Genomic DNA, 16668 nt, shown 5'->3' with positions numbered 1-16668 from the left:
AGCAAAGGAGAACCTCTTTTTTTTTATTAAACATTTTTTTTAATTTTCAAAAACAATACACAGACAAACAAAACATAAAACGTAAGAACATAGAACATCTTTTCTAAGAGCTGCTTAACAAAACAAATAAAACATCTTATTTAAGTACAACATAATTCCAAATTATCACATTTCCATACAAACACAACTTAATATGCATCTTATGTATTCAACTTCATATCTTATTACTCTTTTTCCAACTTCACACTATTTCTTCCTTTACTTCTGTTCAATTTTATTCATTAAACTTATACTTTCGTCTATTTCATATTACTATATTTCATATTATTACTGTTTCATATGTTCTTATCCAACATTATTAATTCTCAATAAACAAACATAAACAAACAAAACACATAACATAAAGACGTAAAACTTCTTTTCAGAAAGCGGCTTAACCCCGGTTACAACTTTTGTACAGACATAAATCAAATTCATGCTCACATTATATACTATTTCATATCTTATTTAACATTCTATATTTTCTATATGTCTTCCCCTCTTTTCACTCTCTTAATTCTATTTTATTTATTTAATCTCAATTTAAATCATTATACTTGTATCTTTTGTCCGTTTTTTTTCAATTATCTATTTATCTTTTCTCTTTAATACAAACTTTTTCCTGTAATCACTGGTTGAAGTATGACACTTTTCTATCTTTCCCCAAATTTAACACTTAAAATGATACATAATTTCCATTCTGATTCTGCTTAGTACATTCTACATAACATTTTAAAATAAAAACATAGTAAGCTTATAGTATGGTAAAAACAATGTTCCATAACAAATTAATTAATTAAACTCTATTAGTTAAACCTTAGACATTTTACACATTCCCTACAAAGGAGAACCTCTTGATGTTAAGTGGCAACCTGTTCCACAGGCCGACATCCAGGGGTTGGGCTGCTACCGGTCCTCCCCGCTTTGGGTGAACACCTAGCTAATTTTATGGCCAATTCGGCAAACCGGAAAATCTTACTCCTGGCTAGCCCCACCCTCCCCTCCCCTCCCCTCCCCTCCCCTCCCAGGGGTCTCCATGTGGCCCGTTTTGGATGCCAGGTAACTACAGGGCCCATGTGGAGGCTCGGGGAGGGCGAAAAATGGGCCTCCCAGAGGCTCTGGAGCCTCCAGAGGGCCTCCAGAGCCCGAAGGAGGCTGTTTTCGCTTTCCCGGAGGATCGAGGAAAACCTCTGAAGCCCAGGGAGGATGAAAAATGGGCCTCCCGGAAGTTCCGGAAGACTGGAAACGGGCCCATTTCCAGCCTCCAGAGGGCCTGCGGAGCCCAGGGAGGCCGTTTCCGCCCTCCCGGAGGCCCGAGGAAAGCCTCCTGAGTCCAAGGTCGAAAACGTCCCCTCCCGCCGCCATGGTGCAGGAGGCCGACTAGGCCACGCCCACCATGGCCACGCCCACCCAGCAACCGGGCAGAGAACCGGTGGCTAAAAATTTTTGAAGCCCACCCCTACCGACCTCATGGAGGGCCAAGAGGTTCCTAGGAACATTGACCAAGGTTATCAGAAGGCGGCTTAGGAAACCGCTACCCCACAGCTGGAGGACTATCCTGCGGGGCCACCTGTTCTGACCGGGCTCCCAAACACGACAAGCCCTTTATGGTTAATGAAACATCCCCTTTATTAGGAGCACCAGCAGCCGCTCATTCACAACAGGCTACGCGTCAACTAAAAAGAGACTCCTTTGGTCTTTTTAGCGGCCAGAAAAAAGGAGTGGGGGGAAAACAAGGCATTCCTTAAATGCCTAGATATCAACTCAGCAGCCCAAAGTTGTCGGAGCATAAGAAGGTTATTGGAGAGCATGATGGATGACTCTTGGAGACCGGATGTGTCCTATTGGAGAAGTCACGTCCAGGAGGTGGGGGAAAGACCAGGGTCAAGGGGGAAATGGACGATGTGATTTAGTTGCACCCAGCCACGCACCAACATGGCAATTTCTAATAAACCAATTTACTTTTTCTGAGATGCGGCTAGAGACTTTTGCTATGAATGAGGGGGATTTGTTGGAGCCCTGACACTACCAAATCTCAAAGCCCTGTGGAAAGGACGCCTACTCCCTTTCCACCCTGAAGTAGCCCAACACACCAGGAGTCAGTCTCTCTCTCTCTCTCTCTCTCTCTCTCTCTCTCTCTCTTCTTCCAGGAAGAACGCACTTTCTTCCAGCAGCACACACACACACACACACACACACACACTCAGAAGGCGCTGCAGATTCCAAGAAGAATTCTGATAATTTCCAGACAGGATTCAGAAGTGCAGGCTATCAGTGACTGACCGGCAGGGAGATGAATAGTTGTCCGCAACACCTATTCCTCTCCACCCCCTGACTTTTATCTCCAGACCTCAGGTGGGGCTTTGCTAGCAGCTGTGGCTCTTCTGTCCCAAGGTCCAGCCCATAGATTTCCACTGCTCTCCTCTCCTCTGCCTTCTGAGCATCTGAGCATCAGGCAGCTGTTTCCTCCTCTTCTTCATCAGCCACCTCCAGACCTGGGGGCTGTTGACTCTCCGCCTCTGTCTCTCTCTCTCTCTGTCTCTGCCAGCTCCATTCTCTCTTCCCTCTTGGAGCTCCAAGGTTGTCCTGATGCTGACCCTAACTCCCACTCCACCTCCTCCACCTCCTCTGATTCGGTTGCTGGAGGGGCCAGTGGCCAACAGGCCACACCACCACCAGAAATAAGGACAAGAGCTTAAGACCCTCGCTCACCTGCTGCACGGCTGTGTATTTGACCGTGTAGGAATAATCATGGTTGTCGATGATCTCAAAGTCACGCACCACCTCGTCCTTGGTGGCACCGGCAAAGTGGACGTCCAGCTTGGCTTTGCCCGCTCCCTTGGTGAAGACGGTGAAGTGAGTGGGCTTCCCGACCTCCACGCCTGGGGAGGAAGCACCAAGAATGGGGATCACATTTCACCTTTCCCTCCAGGTGACCCAGTTTGGAGGGGCTAGGTTTGCAATTGGTTCCTTGCTGGAGACCCTCACCCATCTCTGGAAATGTCATTGGAACTGTAAACCCCCCCCCCACAAAACTGGCTTTTCCCCAGAGCCAAAATTTGCCCCCTCTTTGAAAGACGAGTGATATCATAGCAGTGTTCCAATAGTTAAGTGTTCCACGAAGAAGAATAGAGCAGAACAAAATAAGAGAGTCAGTAGGGACCTGGGGGGTCTTCTAGTCCAACCCCTTCCTCAGTCAGGAAACCCTCTACCATTTCAGACAAACGGCTGTCCAGTCTCTTCTTGAAATCCTCCAGTGTTGGAGCATTCACAACTTCTGGAGGAAAGCCATCCCACTGGTTAATTGTTCTCACTGTCACAAAGTTTCTCCTTAATTCCAGGTTGCTTCTCTCCTGCCTTCAGGGGCTTTGGATAATAGGTTGACCCCCACCCCTCTTCTTTGTGATAGCCTCTGAGATATTAGAACACTGCTATCGTGTCACCCCTGGTCCTTCTTTTCATTAAAAGAGGGGGGTCGAGCTACGGGAGTGTGGCTCGAGGCTCATGATTTAATTGGAGTAACTGCTGGAATCCTGACAGGTAGTCATGTTGCAAACGCTCTGACATCACTCACCTGTCCGATTGAGGCCAGGCCCCTCGGCCTTCACTTTGCTGGCGTCGTGCGAGGGGTCCACTTTGATGTGGAAAGGGCTTGTGGGGATTTCCTGCAGGGACCCAGAAGAAGAAGAAGAAGAGGAATCAGGAAGGTGGATACCAGGATGGGCACAGAACCTTCAAGGGAGGACCTAATTCCTTCGTTCATTTGCTCTTTTTTCCAGAGATAAAGCATCAGGTTCATACATGAAGTAGCAATTCAGAAGGTTGATTGCACAATCGTCTGGTCACAAGAACCTGGTCAACTCAAGTTCCATTCTAAATCGGCACCAGATAAGGATCCATTGAATTTAAGAGTGTCCGGAATTAGAACATTTGTGGGAATGTAACAATTCTAGACTGATAATGCACTTAACTCCACCTTCCAGTTCTGCCGCCTCTTCTCCTACAGCTCTAAAATAAATATATGGCCCAAAATCACCCAGCTGGCTTTCATGGCTAAGGTAGAACTGGAATTCACCGTCTCCCAGTGATTGGCCCAAGGTTACCCAGCCAGTTTTCACATGTAAGGTAGGACTAGAAATCAACATCTCCCAGTGACTGACCTAAAATCACCCAGCTGGCTTTCATGGCTAATGTGGAACTAGAACTCACTGTCTCCTGGTTTGGCTCAAGGTCACCCAGCTCACCTTAATGCCTAAGGCAGGACTAGAATTCATCATCTCCTAGGGATTGGCCCAAAGTCACCCAGCTGGCTTTCATGCCTAAGGTGGTACTATAATTCACTGTCTCCTAGTTTGGCTCAAGGTTATGGAGCTGGCTTTCATGCCTAAGGCTGAACTAGAACTCACCCGCGCACAGTTTTTAGCCTGGTGTTATAACCACTCGACCAAACTGGCCATGACGTCGTGCAACTTGGCAATGGAGAAGCAGAAGAAGAACCCTGAGAGACCCAAATCGTTTGATCCAGATCCCTGGTCCTATGGCCAATGGCGCCATGAGCCTTACCTGGTTGGCAAAGAGCACCATGATGGTATAACGCCCAGGGCCCGGGGGGGTGTATTTCACCGTGAAGGTGTCGTTGTCGTTCTTGATGATGTCGAAATCGATGTCGGCTTCTGCTGGTCCCACCACCCCAGGGGCACATTTAATCCCAATGCTCACGTCTCCTGCAAAGCCAAAATGGGATTAAGGATCTCGAAATTTTGTGGACAAGACTCATTCGTCAAACTCATGAGGGTCTCTGCACCCAACAGGATGAAGCTTCCACAAGATTCTTCTGGACAAGCCAGCCTCCGATTATCGGCTTGTCCAGTTTGAATCCTTCCAGAAAGCCTGGTTGGCTGGAACTCCATCACAAGAATGGAAGATATCAGAAGGTCTTCCCCAACTGGGTAGCCTCCAGATTGCTGCTGGGGATGATGGGCAATTGAGTAGGACAAATCTGGAAGGGTGGACAACATCAGCATCTTTCTATAAATAAACCAATGTTTCTCAATCTGGGCCACTTTAAGATGGGTGGACTTCAATTCCCAGAATTCCCCAGTCAGCAACCCTAACCCTAACCCTTGCTGGCTGGGGAATTATGAGAGTTGAAGTCCACCCATCTTAAAGTGGTCCAGGTGGAGAAACACTGCTATGAACCCACCAGAATCCAACACAAAGGATTGTCTTGGCAATAGATGTGGTTGAAGGATCAGAATTCAAAGGTGGGATGTCTTCTTCTCCAGAATGGACACCTTGGGAGGTGGCTCAACCCAACGAGGGTTGGACTAGAAGACCTTCAAAGTCACTTCCAGCTCTGCTCTTCTGTTAACAGAACCCTAACCCTAACCCTAACCCTGCCAGATCTCCCCTGTCTTCAACCACCTCTACGGGGTGGCTTAGCCCCGAAGCCGGCTGGCTCGGAGCACTCCAGCGGGGAGCGCAGGCAGAAACCGCGCACGATCGCGAATTCCTGCCTGCCCCGAAGCGCTGAAAACCGGAACTCCTAACATTTGGGGTTAGCTTTAATCTCATTGACTCATAGTCTCCCCCCAGATCTCAGATTTGGGGGTCACCTTGGCCAGCCTCGCTGCAGTCCACAGTGAAGTAGGTGGGTTCACTGGCCTTCAGCCCAGTTTTCTCGACTCCAGGACCGTACACCTTGACTTTATCGGGGTGGCTACCTTCTCCGACACTCACCTGTGAAGAGGAAGAAAAGCAGACCAACGTATGAAGAGCAAAACGGAGTCATGGAATCAGGTAGTCCTTGGCTTACAACCATTCGTAGTTACAATGTCACCCCCCCAAAAAAGTGACATGAACATTCCTCACTCTTACAAGTATAGCAGCATCCCCATAGTCATGTGATCATGACCCTTTTTGAAATATATTGTCAACTTGAAAAACATTCCTACGCCTGTTTCCAAGTTGCCATGAGAAAGGGGGGCAAAAAACCCCGAAGGAGCATAAGGCAAATGAACTCAGAAGCACATTCCAAACATATCTCACAAAGATTGTAACTTAGGCAACCGGGTATTGTGCCCTGCGAAAATCCTTTATTGGAGAATGTGATTGATGACACCCAGCCCATGAAAGTGTTTGATTGGGAGATTCTGAATTATGATACACCCAGCGGGGGTGGGGGAAGACAGGGTCATTCATAGGGATTGTAAACTACGTGTCTCAGAGTCGGCTTCATACAGGTCATGCCGACGTGTCGCTCCTAATAAATCTTTTGAAATTTTTTGAAGCTCGGCTCGCAGCTTTTGATTTAATTTAGGGCGATCGCTGGAATCCTGACAGCAATTCAAGGGAGGACATTTGATGTATACAGATGGGCCTCAACTTACAACAGTTTGGTTAGTGACCGTTCAAAATTACAATTGGCCCTAAATCAGATGACTGTGATGGTAAGAAGAAACTGGAAGAGTTGATTGCCTTCAAGATCTCGGACTTTCCATCTCTAAGCTTCAGTGGAAGATTGGCCAGGGATGTCCTACCTGTCCATGGGTGGGTGGACACACGCTTCCCTGCTGCCCAAAGGACCGTCGACAGAAGATGGCCAAGAACCCCCCCACAACTGTTCTGACCCAGCTCCCCAAACATGACCACCCCTCTGAAGTGAACTCAATGATTCCTTTTATTAGGACGCCGGAAACGCCGGCAAAAAGTTTCTCTCTCACCGCTGGCTAACAAGTCCGTCCACCCGGAAGTGGAATAGCTGTCTGCCACACCTATTCCTCTCTGCCCCCTGCCTTTTATTCCCAGAGCTAAGGTGGGGGTTTGTTAGCAGTGATGGCTCTTCCATCCCGAGGACCGGCCCATAGATTTCCATTGCTCTCCTCTCCTCTGCCTTTTTAGCATCAGCATGTCAGGCACTGGATCCAGCTGTTCCTCCTCTTCCTCATCAGCCATCTCCAGACCTGGGGGCTGTTGACTCTCCATTGGAGGGCTGACGGGTGGCCCAGGCTCCACCTCTCTCTCTCTCTCTCTCTCTCTCTGTGCTGCCTCCATTCCCTCTTACCTCTTGGAGCTCCTCAGTTGCCCTGATGCTGACCCTGACTCCCACGCCTCTTCCTCTTCCTCTTCCTCCTCTGATTTGGCTACTGGACAGGCCACTGCACCAACACCCTTCTCCATCTTGGAGTTACTCACCCGGAATGGACCCTTGGGGATGTTGACGCCTCCCCAGCTGATGATGATGGTGTGCTTGATGGCCTTGGTGGGGATGTAGACACAGGAGAAGGTCCCGTTGCCATTGTCCTTGACTTTGATATCAATGGGGGTGCCTTCTGCATCCTAGGAAGAAAAGTAACCTTTGGTGAAAACCAACTCCTACCTTACTCCCCGAGGGTCAAAGAAGTCCTTGGGCCCATCCTGAGGCTCCTCAGTAGAGGTGGCTTCGTGTCATCACTTCTTCAAGCAAGAGAGCCCGTTTGGTCTAGGAGTAATGGCACCAGGCTAGAAATCAGGAGACCATGGGTTCTAGTCCTGCCTTAGGCACGAAAGCCAACTTTGCCAATCACCAGGAGACGGTGAGTTCTAGTTCTGCCTTAGGCATGAAAGCCGGCTGGGTGACTTGGGGCCAATCACCAGGAGACGGTGAGTTCTGGTCCCGCCTTAGGCATGAAACTTGGCTGGGTAAAATTTTGGGCCAATCACCAGATCACTGGGAGTTCTAGTTCCAGCTTAGCCATAAAAAGCAAGTTAGGTGACTTTGAGCCAAACGCCAGGAGATGGTGAGTTCTAGTTCTGCCTTAAGCATGAAAGCCAGCTGGGTGACCTTGGGCCAGTCCCTCTATCTCTCAGCCTAGCCCACTTCACAGGGCTGTTGTCGTGGGGGGAAAATATGAGGAAGGTGTTTGTGTATCAGATATGTTCATCGCCTTGAGTTGCTTATCAAAACAATACACTCAGAATGTAAATAATAATAAAGTAAAATAATAAATAAAATAAAATAAATAAAAACAATAAAATAAAAAGTAAATAAAACAATAAAAATGAAAATAAAATAAAAAATAAAATGAAAATAAAATAACCAGTATATAAAAAAATAAAAATAAATAAATAAAAAATACAAAATAAAGTAAAAAAAAAATGAAAACAAAGCAGAACAAAAGAAGCCCTCCAGACTTCACTCCACCCTAGCTGACCTGAGCATAGATCTTGAGCGCTGCTTTCCCGGCTCCTCGAGCATCGATGGTGAACTCGGCCGGTTTGTTCACGATGCAGCCCACCGGCTCCAACCCGGGACCGAAGGCTTTGACCTGCAAGGAGGGGGAGGAGATTGGGACCAGCCTTAGCCCAGCAGCCCAACATTGCTAGGAGAGGCTCCCATCCCCACCAGGTGAGCTAGGAGAGGCCCCCACCCCTCTAATGGAGACCAGGTGAGCTAGGAGAGGCCCACATCCCCACCAGGTGAGCTAGGAGAGGCCCTCATCCACTCCAGGTGAGTAGGAGAGGCCCCCACCCCTCTAATGGAGACCAAGTGAGCTAGGAGAGGCCCACATTCCCACCAGGTGAGCTAGGAGAGGCCCTCATCCACTCCAGGTGAGCTAGGAGAGGCCCCCACCCTCTGATGGAGACCAGGTGAGCTAGGAGAGGCCCTCATCCCCTCCAGGTGAGCTAGGAGAGGCCCTCATCCCCTCCAGGTGAGCTAGGAGAGGCCCCCACCCCTCTAATGGAGACCAGGTGAGCTAGAGAGGCCCACATCCCCACCAGGTGAGCTAGGAGAGGCCCTCATCCACTCCAGGTGAGCTAGGAGAGGCCCCCACCCCTCTGATGGAGACCAGGTGAGCTAGAGAGGCCCACATCCCCACCAGGTGAGCTGAGAGGCCCACATCCCTCCAGGTGAGCTAGGAGAGGCCCTCCAGATGAGCTAGAGAGGCCCTCATCTCCTCCAGGTGAGCTAGGAGAGGCCCCCACCCCTCTAATGGAGACCAGGTGAGCTAGGAGAGGCCCACATCCCCACCAGGTGAGCTAGGAGAGGCCCTCTTCCCTCCAGGTGAGCTCCCCACCCCTCTGATGGAGACCAGGTGAGCTAGGAGAGGCCCCATCCCCTCCAGGTGAGCTAGGAGAGGCCCCCACCCCTCTAATGGAGACCAGGTGAGCTAGGAGAGGCCCACATTCCCACCAGGTGAGCTAGGAGAGGCCCTCATCCACTCCAGGTGAGCTAGGAGAGGCCCCCACCCCTCTGATGGAGACCAGGTGAGCTAGGAGAGGCCCCCATCCCTCCAGGTGAACTAGAGAGGCCCTCTTCCACTCCAGGTGAGCTAGGAGAGGCCCACATCCCCACCAGGTGAACTAGGATTGGCCTCCATCCCCTCCAGGTGAGCTAGGAGAGCCCCCCCTCTTATGGAGACCAGGTGAGCTAGGAGAGGCCCCCATCCCCTCCAGGTGAGCTAGGAGAGGCCCCCATCCCCTCCAGGTGAGCTAGGAGAGGCTGACCTTCTCAGGGAAATACTCATTGGTGGCAGGGAGGATGTGGGCAATGAAGGGGCTGTCCTGGATGTCCTCGTCATCACAAATCACGTGGACGGCGTACTCGCCCGGCTCGGTGGGCCAGTACCGCACGTCGCACGAACCGTCTCCTTTGTCGTCGCACTCGATCTTGGCCTGTGACGGACCCTCGATGGAGAAACCTGCCAGGCGGCGGGAAGAGCAAAGAATTAGGAAAGCAGGTGGGGCTCACCCTTTAGGCCAGATCTGGACATTTTGGCTCTCCCCATCTGGCCACTGCGGATTGCTGCTACAGGTAAGTCCTCCTCGACTTACAATCGTTCAAAGTTACAGCGGCACCGAAAAGAGGGGCTTAGGACCGTTTTTCACACTTAATGACGGTTGCAGCCTCCCCACGGTTCACGTAATCAGAACGAAGGTCCTTCGCAACGGACTCGTGTTTATGACCCTCCCGTCGTTCCCCAGGCATCCCGCGATCTCCTCCCCCTCTTTTGTGACCTTCCCACCGGCGTGCAGAAGCCGGATTCATTTAACAACCTTGGGACTCCCTTCACAACTGCTGTGATTCACTTAATGACAGCGGCCAGAAAGTGGGGGGCAAACCTCACTGTCTCGCTTAAGGACAAAAATGGTCGGCTCAATGTCGGTCATCAGTCAAAAGCTACAGGTAATCTTCGACTTACAAGCATTCGCTTAGTGACCATTGCAAAGTTGCGACGGCACTAAAAAACCCAGTCAGGACCGTTTTCCACATTTATGACGGTTCCTGGTTCTCCGGGAAGCCTCCTGGGACCAAAAACGACCCCCCCGCCCCCAGGGAGCTTCCTTGAGGCCCAGGAGGTAAAAAAAAATACGGAGGGGGCGGGTGCTGCAGAAAAAAGGAGCCACGCCCACCCAGTCACTCCCACCTAGCCACACCCACAGAACTGGCAGTAAAAATATTTGCAACCCGCCCCTGCTTGCGTGCGCGCCATGCACTTACCTGCATCCGAAACGGGACGTGTGGGTGGGGCGGGGCAGGGTGGGCGGGGCCAGCCAGGAGTGGGATTTAGGGGTTCCCCAAACGGCACAGAATCTGAGCTAGGGGGGGTGTCCCGAACCCCTTTGGAACAGGAGGTGAATCGAGGGTCGACCGTGGGCCCGCCGGTCCACCAGTTAAGTCCACTCTTCCCCCCCACCCCTTGCCAAACTCCCATCCCTGACGCTCCTTTTCTCGTACCCAGTGTGCCCACTTCGGTGCCAATCGCCTCCACAACGAAGTCCGCGGACTTGCCGACCATGCCAGTTTCCAGGCCGGGACCCCAGGCCCGAACCTTCTGCAAGCCAGCTTCGGGTGCCACCTGCACTTCGAAAGGACTGAAACGAAGAAAGGAAGAAATGGTGGTTGAAGCACCGGGCTAGAAATCCAGGTGACGGTGAGTTCTAGTTCCGTCTTTAAGCACATAAGATGGGGGAGGTGATTTTGCGCCAATCGTCAGGAGACGGTGAGTTCTAGATCCCGCTTTAGGGGTGAAAGATGGCTGGGTGACTTTGGGCCAATCACCAGGAGACGGTGAGTTCTAGTATTGTCTTAAGGCATGAAAGTTGGCTGGGTGACTTTGGGCCAATCACCAGGAGACGGTGAGTTCTAGTATTGTCTTAAGGCAGGAAAGATGGCTGGGTGACTTTGGGCCAATCACCAGGAGACGGTGAGTTCTAGTCCCGCTTTAGGGGTGAAAGATGGCTGGGTGACTTTGGGCCAATCACCAGGAGACGGTGAGTTCTAGTATTGTCTTAGGCAGGAAAGCTGGCTGGGTGACTTTGGGCCAATCACCCGGTGAGTTCTAGTATTGTCTTAAGGCAGGAAAGCTGGCTGGGTGACTTTGGGCCAATCACCAGGAGACGGTGAGTTCTAGTATTGTCTTAAGGCAGGAAAGCTGGCTGGGTGACTTTGGGCCAATCACCAGGAGACGGTGAGTTCTAGTCCCGCTTTAGGGGTGAAAGATGGCTGGGTGACTTTGGGCCCAATCACCAGGAGACGGTGAGTTCTAGTATTGTCTTAAGGCAGGAAAGCTGGCTGGGTGACTTTGAGCCAATCACCAGGAGACGGTGAGTTCTAGTATTGTCTTAAGGCAGGAAAGCTGGCTGGGTGACTTTGGGCCAATCACCAGGAGACGGAGAGTTCTAGTATTGTCTTAAGGCAGGAAATCCGGCTGGGTGACTTTGGGCGATTACCAGGAGACGGTGAGTTCTAGTATTGTCTTAAGGCAGGAAATCCGGCTGGGTGACTTTGGGCCGATTACCAGGAGATGGTGAGTTCTAGTCCCACCTTAGATATAAAAGCCATCAGGGTGAATTTGGGCCAGTCTCTTTCTCTCAGCTCAGGCCCACCTTCCAGGGGTGTTGTTGTGAGGAAAAGAGGACGAGGAAGAAATATTGGATTTGCTCACCGCGCCTTGAGTTATTTATCAGTATAATAAAGGCAAGATAAAAAAATAAACAAATAAACAGATTCTATCCTGCAAGCCAGAATCCTCCTCTCTGAATTCCTCCAGTTGCAGCCCCCAAACAGCCCTCTGGACCAGGTTCTGCACCCGCTTACACTCTCTGAGCATCACCTGTGGAACTCACGGCCACTAGAACGGAGTTTCTCGACTTCAGCAGCTTTTAGGATGAGCGGACTTCCACTCCCAGAATTCTTGCTGGCTTAAAACTGGCTTAAATTCTTGCTGGCTTAAAACTGGCCAAGGCTGAGAAAGACTAAGCAGGAGAACGAAAACACACTCCTTCACGCCTGAGTGCAGACATTATGCTCAACCCTGTTTACTAAACTATAATTTGTGAAATCAAAAACAGGCCTGGGGGAGCCAGATCCCCTTGAGGTGGAAATGTGGAGGATGGCCCTTTTTTCAGGGCTGCTCCACCGGATCTTATCCTTACTGGGGGGGGGGCTAGACTAGATGGCTTCTAAGCTACCTCCCAACTCTGGGAAGATTGAGGAACACTGCGCTAGAAGTGTAAGACGAAGGGGGTGCAGCTACAATAGTCCGGTTGTGGGTCTCACAGATGCTCCTGGTTGGAGGTCCATAAAGGGCCACGTTTCCCATGTCGATAGCCGCCGTGGAGTGGCCTACCTCCTCGGAATGGCGTGGCCGCCCCACGTAATCGACACCACGTATTTTCCAGGGACTTTGGGGTAATATTCACACTCGTAAACCCCATCGCCGACATCTCGCACCTTCACTGGTTCCTCTGTTCCTTCTAGGGTGAAAAACACAACTTTATTAGAGCATCAGGAGTGGGATTCTACCTGGTCGGACCAGTTTTATAGAACCGGTTGTTACAATTCTGCACAGTTCGGAGAACTGGCAAACCATGCCACTGGCTGGCCCCGCCCCTGTCCGCCCCAACCACTCACTCCTTACCTGGCATATGCGCCATCCAGCTTGCCTGTTTGGTAAGTTGCTATTTTTCTTTTTTTTTATCCCCGACCATCAGCTGTTCTGCCTTGCTGGGAGATTTAGATTAGCTAGAAAGCAGGAAATATTTGGGTTTCTTGCTTTCTAACTAATCTAAAAGCAGAGCTGAACCTTCCTTAGGACTTAAACTTCTATGTTTCAGTGCAGACTCAGGTAGCAGATTGCAGAAAGGTAGATCTCTGAGTGAAACTGTGATTCTGTGAGCAACTCAATCTGCCTGCCTGCTTTTGGGTAAAAGTTGCTCTCTTTTATATATATATATATATATATATATATATATATATATATATATATATATATATATATATATATATATATATTTAAAAAATCAGTATTTACACAGATGGTGTATTGTGAGGTAATTTTGTGAGTTTGCTTGCTGGCAAATTTTATGAGTTTGCTTGTAAGCAAATTTTATGTGACAGACTCAGGCAGCAGATTGCAGAAAGATAGATCTCTGAGTGGATCTGTGATTCTGCAAGCAACTCAATCTGCCTGCCTGCTTTGCCTGATTTTGGGTAAAAGTTGCTCTTTTTTAATAAAAAAAAAATTCAATATTTACATAAATATTTATAATATTTACTTACAAGCCACGCCCAGCCAATCACATGACCACCAAGCCATGCCCAGTCAGCAAGCGACACCCACCCAGTCACATGATCACTAAGCCACACCCACAAATCAGGCCGAACAGAACCGGTTGTTAAGAAATTTAAATCCCAGCCCTGTATAGCATCCCCCTGTACAAACAAGTGAGCCTTATGATTCCTTCTGGAGACCATCGCTAAGTAGGGAAAGGAGACCACAAGGAGATCCCTGAAGAATCAAGCTTCGGTAGCAACTTATGAAAGCAACCTACGAAAGCAGCCGCAGCTTTTTTTTTTCCCAGCTTAAAAAAAAACCAAGTGGTTTTACAATCGTTTGGCTACAGGTGGGATCAGTTGTGATTGTTAAGTTGAAGATAACATTCTTTGCAACTTGGAGGCCACGATTAGATTTCTTGTAAGGTAAGGAGAGAGAAAAAAAATTTTTAACTTACTTGGTCCCTTGACCAAGACCTTCAGTTCACCCGTGCCGGCTCCCTTGGTGTAAACCTTGAAGTCCGCCACCTCCTTCACGCGGACCCCCTTCGGCTGGAGACCCCGGCCCATGGCCCGGCAGGCATTCGGGCTGCAAGCTGTCAAGGGGACAAAAGGCATCTCTCAGAAGAAGAGAAGAGAAAAGAGGAGAGAAGAGATGGAAGAAAGAAGAAGGGAAGGAGAAGAGAAGGAGGCAGAGATGGAAGAAAGAAGAAGGGAAGGAGAAGAGAAGAGAAGAGAAGGAGGGAGAGAAGGAAAGAAGGGAAGAGAAGAGAAAAGAGAAGAGAGGTGGAAGAAAGAAGAAGGGAAGGAAAGAGAAGAGAAGGGGAGATGGAAGAAAAGGAGGGAGAGATGGAAGAAAGAAGAAGAGAAGGAGAAGAGAAGAGAAGGAGGGAGAGAAGGAAAGAAGGGAAGAGAAAAGAGAAGAGAGGTGGAAGAAAGAAGAATGGAAGGAAAGAGAAAAGAAGGGGAGATGGAAGAGAAGGAAGGAGAGATGGAAGAAAGAAGGGAAGAGAAGAGAAAAGAGAAGAGAAGAGATGGAAGATAGAAGAAGGGAAGGAAAAGAGAAGGAGGGAGAGATGGAAGAAAGAAGAAGGGAAGGAAAAGAGAAGGAGGGAGAGATGGAAGAAAGAAGAATGGAAGGAGAAGAGAAGAGAAGGAAAGAAGGGAAGAGGAGAAAAGAGAAGAGAGGTGGAAGAAAAGAAGAATGGAAGGAAAGAGAAGAGAAGGGGAGATGGAAGAGAAGGAGGGAGAGATGGAAGAAAGAAGGGAAGAGAAGAGAAGAGAGAAGAGAGATGGAAGAAAGAAGAAGGGAAGAAAAAGAGAAGGAGGGAGAAATGGAAGAAAGAAGAATGGAAGGAGAAGAGAAGGAGGGAGAGATGGAAGAAAGAAGGGAAGAGAAGAGAAGAGAGAAGAGAGATGGAAGAAAGAAGAAGGGAAGAAAAAGAGAAGGAGGGAGAAATGGAAGAAAGAAGAATGGAAGGAGAAGAGAAGGAGGGAGAGATGGAAGAAAGAAGGGAAGAGAAGAGAAAAGAGAAGAGAGGTGGAAGAAAGAAGAATGGAAGGAGAAGAGAAGAGAAGGAGATGGAAGAGAAGGAGGGAGAGAAGGAAAGAAGGGAAGAGAAGAGAAAAGAGGTGGAAGAAAGAAGAATGGAAGGAAAGAGAAGAGAAGGGGAGATGGAAGAGAAGGAGGGAGAGATGGAAGAAAGAAGGGAAGAGAAGAGAAAAGAGAAGAGAGATGGAAGAAAGAAGAAAGGAAGGAAAAGAGAAGGAGGGAGAAATGGAAGAAAGAAGAATGGAAAGAGAAGGAGGGAGAGGGAAGAAAGAAGGGAAGAGAAGAGAAAAGAGAAGAGAGGTGGAAGAAAGAAGAATGGAAGGAGAGAGAAGAGAAGGGAGATGGAAGAGAAGGAGGGAGAGATGTAAGAAAGAAGAGAAGAGAAAGGGAGATGGAAGAGAAAAGAGAAGGAGGGAGAGATGGAAGAAAGAAGGGAAGAGAGATGGAAGGAAGAAGAAGAGAAGAAGAAGAGAAGAGAAAAGAAGGAGGGAGAGAAGGAAGAAAGAAGAATGGAAGGAGAGAGAAGAGAAGAGATTGGATCACCGAGTGGATGGATGGAGAGGAAGGAGGAAACCCCCTGGGGACACCAAAAATCCTGAAGGTGCCCAGGATTTGCCCAGCACCCCAAAAGCCTTGGAAGATCCAAACCAAAATTCGCACCCAGGGCCAAGGAGGCAGGTTCCCCACTCCCCCCAAGAACCCATGCACCCCACCTGAGATGCAAGCAACCTTAGCGGGAAGGGGGGGCCAAAGGGAGGAGGCCAAAATCAAAATGTTTTCAAAAAAGAGACGGCATTCCGCTTCGGATCGCTATGTTCGTGGCAGGCAGGCAGTTCCGGGTTTATCTGTGTTCGTTTAGTGACCATTCGAAGTTACCATGGCACTGAAAAAGGGACTGATCCCTGTTTCCCCCCCACGATCATTGCAAACAGTCACAGGATCGAAAATTCAGACACCTGGCCACTGGCTCATATTTATGACGGTTGCAGTGTCCCGACCTTTCTGCAACCTTCGGACAGACCAAGGCAATGGGGAAGCCAGATTCACATAACGACTGCAATGATTCACTTAAGAACAAGGGAGGGAGGGAGGAGGGAGGGAAGGAGGGAGGGAAGGGGAGGGAAGGAAAGAAGGAAGAGAGGGGAGATGAAAGTAGGGAGGGAGAGGGAAAGGATGGAAAGAAGGGAGGATAAGAAAGAAGGGAGGGCGGTATGAAGGGAGGGAGGAAAGAAGGAAGGAAGGAAGGAAGGAGGGGGTGGAAGGAAAAAAGAAAGGAAGGAAGGGAAAGAAAGAAGGAAGGAAAGGGAGATCAAAGGAGGGAGGGAGGGAGATGAAAAGGAGGGAGGGAGGAAGAAAGAAGGAAGGGAGGAAGGAAGGAGAGATGGAGGAGGGAGGAAGAAAGGAAGGAGGGAGGGAAGGGGGAGAAGGAAAGAAGAAAGAAGGAAGGAAAGAAAGAAAGAAAGAAAGAAAGAAAGAAAGAAAGAAAGAAAGAAAGAAAGAAGGAAGGAAGGAAGAAGGAAGGAAGGAAGGAAGGAAGGAA

General features: G+C 49.3%; 1 protein-coding gene across 1 annotated transcript in view; it reads right to left on the bottom strand.

The window, feature by feature from the left end:
• The window catches only part of FLNC (filamin C), a 115122-nt gene that overhangs the window by 49601 nt on the left and 48853 nt on the right, over positions 1 to 16668 (bottom strand). The window contains 10 exon segments of the mRNA XM_087968995.1: positions 2752 to 2921; positions 3614 to 3704; positions 4603 to 4763; positions 5655 to 5778; positions 7234 to 7377; positions 8232 to 8345; positions 9526 to 9719; positions 10757 to 10893; positions 12651 to 12777; positions 14035 to 14172. Of these exon segments, the coding sequence (XP_087825121.1) occupies positions 2752 to 2921; positions 3614 to 3704; positions 4603 to 4763; positions 5655 to 5778; positions 7234 to 7377; positions 8232 to 8345; positions 9526 to 9719; positions 10757 to 10893; positions 12651 to 12777; positions 14035 to 14172 (1400 nt within the window).

This window comes from Notechis scutatus, chromosome 6 (genome assembly GCF_049901735.1).
Source record: "Notechis scutatus isolate UNSWTSFEM ecotype Mainland chromosome 6, rNotScu1.2, whole genome shotgun sequence".
NCBI classification, from domain to species: Eukaryota; Metazoa; Chordata; class Lepidosauria; order Squamata; family Elapidae; genus Notechis; species Notechis scutatus.
This window is presented reverse-complemented; position numbering and strand designations above follow the sequence as displayed.